The 7,119-nt window shown below is 34.1% G+C and overlaps 1 protein-coding gene across 1 annotated transcript; it reads left to right on the forward strand.

Moving 5' to 3' along the window:
• The first annotated feature begins 75 nt into the window (after positions 1-75).
• Positions 76-4,952, forward strand: RpA-70 (replication protein A 70). Its single transcript, XM_018455362.1, has 13 exons — positions 76-232; positions 302-349; positions 1,094-1,305; positions 1,382-1,542; positions 1,644-1,734; positions 1,902-2,064; positions 2,160-2,364; positions 2,891-3,003; positions 3,077-3,243; positions 3,454-3,688; positions 3,780-3,863; positions 3,952-4,146; positions 4,323-4,952. The coding sequence occupies exons 1-13, from the start codon at positions 203-205 to the stop codon at positions 4,443-4,445; spliced, it is 1,827 nt and encodes a 608-aa protein (XP_018310864.1). The 5' UTR covers positions 76-202; the 3' UTR covers positions 4,446-4,952.
• Positions 4,953-7,119: the final 2,167 nt, after the last annotated feature.

Here is a 7,119-nt window from a genome sequence, read left to right on the forward strand (position 1 = left end):
CGCAGCCAATCATAAAATGGTTGCAACTGTTGTGTTTTGCTGAACGCAGCCAATGTTGTCTATTCGGCGGGAAATAGTAGAACGTAGTGAAACAAGGCGTGGAGAGGTATACTATTGTGCGTGATCGTCAAGATCGAAGCCCTCTGTTTCGAAAGGAAACTGATAGACTTTCCGGCCGTGTTGATAATAATAAACTGTCATTATGTACAATTTAACAGAAGGAGCATTGGAGGTAAGTCTTTCGAAGTTTCTATATAGTTATTGCGTTGTATTGCTTAACATTAAGATTTTATCGTTTCAGAAAATCATGCGAGGCGTAGATGTTGATAACCCGGTACTCCAAGTATTGGTGAGTGTGAAAATAATTCGACAGAATCTGATCAGTTATATCCTTGCGAATCGAAATTATTTATCTTGAAAGCGTGATTTTTTAACCAGCAACATCCAGGCTAGTAAAGTTAGTTAGTGTTAGTAAAATTAGGCTAGTGACGTTGCTCCTGTCGCTTTTATTTGGGGATTATAAATTAAAATATAAAGTTTGTCATACTCTGATGTGACATGTGTCATAACTCATGATGTATATCTGTCATGTTAAACTCATTTTTATTGTCAAAAATTAACTTTTATTACACACGATGGGTCATTTGTATCCTGAGGTAATATTCATCGCTTTAACAAAAATAATTAAGTGATCCTTAGCGAATTCGGTCACTTGCACTATACTAGATCAGTGCATACTAAAAGCTGCTTTACATGATATTAGCAAAGTTAAATGTAAAAGTATATAAATATTTTAAACGATTAATTATCTACTAATGATATATCACGTTATTTAACAAAATATATGTGTATCACTGCATTGAGATATTTTATATAAAGCAGCTTTTAATATGCACTGATCCAGTATAGTGCAAGTGATCGAATTCACCATTACATATACATATTTTTCGAAGAAAAGAAATGTATAGGATATGATTGACCCAATCGTGTGTACAAAAGGTTAAGCTCTTATATAGAACTTTAACTATAGCAAGGATTCTGTCGTATAGCTTTTTAGGGGACAGAGTCTTAAATAATATATATAATTTTTCAGGGTTACAAGAAACTCCCAAGAAATGTTAATAAAGATGGTTCTGCTACTGATCGATTCAGATTGCTGATATCAGATGGACAGAAGTTAAACTCATTCACGATGTTGGCTACTCAATTGAACAATCTGATCACAGAGAATATTTTGAATGATTATGCGATCTGCAAAATAACCAACTATCACATGAGTTCAGTGAACAACAGCGGCAAAGAAAAGTATTGTTTCACCTTTTTACTTTGTGCATTTAAGTATATAAATAATTCAAGGATCAAACATATTTTATTCTGTTAGACGCGTTATGTTGATACTGGGTATCGAAGTGTTGGTTCCTGGCGATAAAGTTGGAAGCAAAATAGGTAATCCGACTAATATAGAAATGAAGTCAGAGTCTGAATCTACGTCTACGTCTACGTCTACATGTACGTCTGGGGCCACAACTGCATATTATCAAAGTAAGTATATTGTTGATATGTGTCAACTGTATTTAGGATAAATTACTGATCAATTTGGATTTGTGATACTTTGGTGTATAACACAAAATTTTTTTTTATAGATGGTTCAACCAAAAATGCTACTTCAAATTATCAAGCCCCTTCTGACATAAACACTACGCCGATCGCAGCATTAAGTCCTTATCAAAACAAGTAAGAGAGAGTTCTATGTAAACTATGGATTTGTTTTTTCTTCTTACATTAAACTTTGCAATTATAAATATATTAAAACTTTCTCTCCTTAACCAAATATCAAATATTGTTAATTTTATTTGAAATTATACATGTGTGATGTTGAAGAAAAAAGAATATGTGTTTAGATGGGTGATAAAGGTTCGTGTGACCAATAAGTCTCCAATCAAAACATGGAGCAACTCCCGCGGAGAAGGTAAGCTTTTTTCCATGGATCTGATTGATGAAAGTGGTGAAATTCGGTGTACTGCATTTAGAGATCAATGCGAAAAATTCTACGATATGATAGAGGTATGTTTTTCGCACTAAAATCTACTAAAATTAATAATGGTATACAAATTTTTTCTACGACGGATCTAAAACTATTGATCGTTTTGTTTATGTAGACTGGAAATGTATACTATATCTCACGATGCACACTGAAGGCGGCAAACAAACAATTTTGCACATTGAAAAATGATTATGAGATGACTATGACTGGCGATACGGAGATCATGCCTTGCCACGAAAACAGCGATGACATTCCAACATTACAGTTTGACTTCTGTCCCATAAGTCAAGTAGAGAGCAAAGAGAAAAATGACTTGTTAGGTAATGTAATATTTTTATAACAGTTAATTTTTTATTATATTTAAATCTTAAATATTAGTTTCACACACACATTAATGAAATAATTTTTTCATCATTATATATATTCCTAATAAGATAATTATACCGATGAGGGGAATGACTGACGAGCGACGGTTAAAACTTGTTGGAGGTCACTCAGGGTCAGGATCTTGACAACATATGTCAAGGTCAAGATCATCGGGGCTGGCTCCCCTCATCGGCATAACTACCCCTAATAATTTTCTGAGGCTAAAATATATATCAATTGTTAACATTTATATTACTTTGCATTTTGTTATCTGTTTTTATCTTGTTTCTAAAATTATTTAAGTATCAATTGATAATTGCTTTGTATTAAAGTTTTACTATATATTAGTTTATAAGTTTTACTATATAAAGTTTTACTATATATGATAATAAATAATAGTTTTAAATTTTATATGAGAAAAAATAAGATTTATATGTAATTTGAAAATTATGGATATAATAATACATTCGCACATAATAGATGTCTTGGGTGTCGTTACAACTTTCAACGATGTACAACAAATTATACAGCGAAGTACTGGTCGAGAACTCATAAAGAGGGACATTAATATCGTCGATGACAGCGGTACGATGGTGAGTAATTTATTCACACGCCAGATTTTAAAATTTTGCTGTTTTGGGCAGGAATAAATGAATTTTTTGTTAGGTATGTGTTACACTATGGGGTAAGCATGCTGAAGACTTTGACGGTTCGAATAATCCTATCATAGCCATTAAGGGAGCGCGCGTGGGTGAATTTAATGGTGGAAAGAATTTGTCCCTTTTACATTCCTCTGTAATTGAAAAGGATCCTGATCTTCCTGAAGCACACAGGTATATTTAAGCTGACTCTTATAATTGAGATAATACTTTTAACTTTTTAATTATAATTAAAATTTATTCGTACTAGAGATAAATGGCCATATTTTTTCTGTATGTAATTTTTAACATTAATTTTTTATTAATTTTTACTTGGAGATATAATATATAATTATAATACATAAGGTTAGTAAAATACCATTTATATTACAATGTATATTTCAGATTGCGCGGATGGTACACTGCAGTCGGCCATTCGGAGAACATAAAATCATTGTCTAAAACAGGTGGAGGTGGTGATTTCAACGCGCCATTATATACTTTTGAAGAGGCGACTGAAGCTCGATTGGGGGAGAAAATGAATCTTGCAGATTCATTTACGGTGGTGGCGACTATTAATATGATCCGCGTGGAAAATGCTATCTACAAGGCGTGTCCCGTAGAAAGTTGTAAGAAAAAGGTAAACAGTGTGATATTTATAGTGCGATATTTACAGAAAAAGAAATTTGTCATATTTCCAAGCTTCATTGTGAATTAATATGAAATTTCAGTTGATCGATCAATCTACTGGAGTCTTTAGATGCGAGAAGTGTAACAAGGACTACCCAAATTTCATTTATCGTTTACTGGCAAGTGTATGTATTATCTTCGTATCCTTCTTATTCATCATATTTGAAAGTATTTTCTGATATCTATTGAGTTTATTATTGTAATAATTTTCAGATGAATATAGTGGATGCAACAGGCAGTCGCTGGATAACTGCCTTTAGTGAAGATGCTGAGAAGATATTGGGGATGTCGGCGCAAGAATTGGGGGAATTGAAGGAGAATGATAATGATGCCTTTTTGCAAAAATTTGGCGATGCGAGCTTCAAGAGGTTCATATTCACTTTGAGGGCGAAATCCGAAGTTTTCCAGGTACAATTTATCATTAATAAAATTCCTTTTGTAGTTCTCTCTGCTAAATTTTCACCAATTTGTCCATTCTATCTTTTATCATTGTATAAATCGTATTCTAAGTTAATCTTATTTTCAATTTTATATTATTTTTTTAATACTATTTTTTCTAACAATGTAATTTCTACGTTTCTCAGGATGAAATGAGAATAAAACACGTATGTTCGTCAGTTGCACCTGTAAATTACAAGACTTACCTGGCACATCTGATAGACAGAATCTCCAAGCTGGTGCACATTGAGAAATTGGATTCCAATTAGATTTCATTAGATATATTTCATTAAAGTGAAATTTTTATTTAAAATCTATAAGTTTGCGCGTTTAATTTAAGTATTATGATCTATACTTTCTATATTTCCTCGAAGTGCATTCTGTTTAGATCGTTTCTATTATTCGGCGAAATGCGATTATTCTTTAATGTAAGAAGAAAGGCAAATGCATTATGTAAGATTAACATTTCTATGTTAAGTATATTAATCAATTAATCGTTCCACAAGAATATTTATAATTTTTCTTTATATCATGGTTGCTATATAATAACACATTGTCGTATCTATACGATTTATAAAATAAATCTTTCTAATTTACACATTGAAATTCTAGCGTTTTTATTATCTAATATATGTGAGTTAATCTAATGTAAGTGACATGACTGGAAAATAACTAATTAATAATATTCCATTATCGTCGTTGCCTGATTTTCCTTTTTAGATCCTAAGGTTCTTGCAAAATCTCTTCTGAATAATTCCGTTACTGTTACGTAATAGCAATGTAATATCTACTTATTGTTAGATTAGATTAGATATCAGATGCATAAAACGCATCTCCATTCTGTTATGAATCCACGTACGTTCTAACAGACTCAAGTATGATAAGACCGTCACCGGAAAGCGGATCCTTATCAGAAGACGACTTGTCACGCTATAAAAATCTTTGATAATGTGATTGAATTCCGAAGTTCTTAGGATTATCTGGATCGTTGATAGTTCTTTTCTCATTCTTTTGGTTTAGATAAGACTATGAATCCCGCGGGAGATCGAGCGAAGGAATCGGGACGACGTACAATACTTAAATGGTTTATTATTTGCCAAGAAGTAAAATACACAGGCATTTGTTATAATGATACTGCCGAGGAGTAAAACTTCTTTTTTTTCCTTTTTTAATACGACGGTATCGTAAATAACATCTAGCGACATTATAATCGGTACTAAAAAGAGAGAAGCTGGTCTCGTGTCCCGTCTTTTTCCCTGCTTACATCAATAACTTTACAATTTACAAATGCGTTTCCCATGCGCCGCGATCCTCATTCTCGTCCTCGCCAGTCTTACATTCGTCGTCGTTCTACTGTATGTACGAATTGCACGAATGCCTCGAAGATAGCCCTCCATCACACCTTGCACGTCTGCACGGTGGTCCCAAGTACATTTGTCTCTCGCACTCGTATTTCGCGATAGTAAGTACACGAGGAGGTGGCTCGCACCTCCACGCACGTTTCCGAAGCGGGAATCAATCGATGGAACGAGTCCTGACGGCTCGATCGCGAAATCAATACTTCGAATCGATTATCGTTTCATGAAGTCTACGAGATCATAGATCGAAGAGGAGAAAGTGCTACAAATTTTTCTATTTTTTCCAGATACTTCAAAGTCTCATCGATTCTCAATAACTAAAAAAGAATTATTGAAACGTGAAGATTCTGGCGCCGATCGGATGTAAAAGTTGGATTCGATCTCGTGCCACAGCATCGATTCCCAAAAATTTAACGCCTCTAGTCGCAAATGAGGCCGCATATCACATTACCGGCAGTTCCGCTGAAGCTCTTTCGATCTCCTTTAACGTTATTAACTGTCGATGCGATTAGTTATGTCAAGGTACGTAATTGTCGCTTAGGAGATATGGAATTGTTTCCGTATTCGTATACAGAGTGCCTCCGGATCTGTCGATTGTCTCTTCGGCTGAAGGTCTCGTTCTAATTTCAGATAATCATCCGCGTTATTATTGACTCATCAATTTTTACCTGACGTGTCTCGGAGTGAACGAATATCTTGGATATTCCGAAACGAAAACGACTAGTCAATCGATGAGTTATTTAAGACTCGATCCTGAAATGAACTTGATCCGAAATTATTCAATACTAATTCTAGGACTAATTCTGGTGCAAAATAAATTCTTCCAGCTTATCCTTGAGATCAAATTAACCGAGAAATTTTCATTGAAATGAAATCAAATATTAGGAATTGCTTCGAGGGCAAAATTGTATTCAAAGCAAACGTTTTCGCTCCTTCATCCTGATCAATACTGAGACTAAGCACGTTCGACAGCCCCAGAACACTCTGCGCTTTTACAAAGAGCATGATTTTTATCTTAAATTCCGGATTTCCTCCGCTCCTCACGCCGCTCTTTATTCCTCATGTCGTTATTCTCATTCGCGTAAAATCTCTTTCGCTCTCTTTCTCTCTCTCTCTCTCATTCTCACTCTCGCAACGCACATACGCACTCTTACTTTTTTACCTCATCCTTTTCATTCCGTTAGTTTTATTTTTCTTTAATCGTCGTTCCTTATTAAATCTATCTATCTAATTGCCTGTATCTATACATTATTTGTGTGTACGTTTGTGTGAGTAGGTGTTTAAAATGTATCACATAGACCTGTAGATTCGATATGACTTAATCATTGAGATAAAGGGGGGAGGCGGGAAAGAGGGATGGGAGGGATAATACTCGTAAAATAAGTACGTAATCTCGCAATAGGCGGTGATAAACAGTAACGATGAATTTAATAAGTACAATATTGCCCGATCCCGTATTATATTTATAATATTTATACGTATGTATATATTTATATCTATTTTTACTCGTTCATTTATATATATAATATGTATAATATGTAATAAAGATACTCTCTCTCTCTCTCTCTCTCTCTCTCTCTCTCTC

The sequence above is a fragment of the Mycetomoellerius zeteki genome, unplaced genomic scaffold (genome assembly GCF_001594055.1).
Source record: "Mycetomoellerius zeteki isolate Tzet28-1 unplaced genomic scaffold, Tzet1.0 scaffold48, whole genome shotgun sequence".
NCBI lineage: Eukaryota > Metazoa > Arthropoda > Insecta > Hymenoptera > Formicidae > Mycetomoellerius > Mycetomoellerius zeteki.

Excerpts from the sequence above, each read along its gene's own strand:
- RpA-70 (XM_018455362.1), top strand. The coding sequence starts at position 203 with ATGTACAATTTAACAGAAGGAGCATTGGAG. Across the intron at positions 1,306-1,381 it reads AACAACAGCGGCAAAGAAAA|ACGCGTTATGTTGATACTGG; the intron begins GTATTGTTTCAC and ends TTATTCTGTTAG. Across the intron at positions 3,864-3,951 it reads TTTATCGTTTACTGGCAAGT|ATGAATATAGTGGATGCAAC; the intron begins GTATGTATTATC and ends AATAATTTTCAG.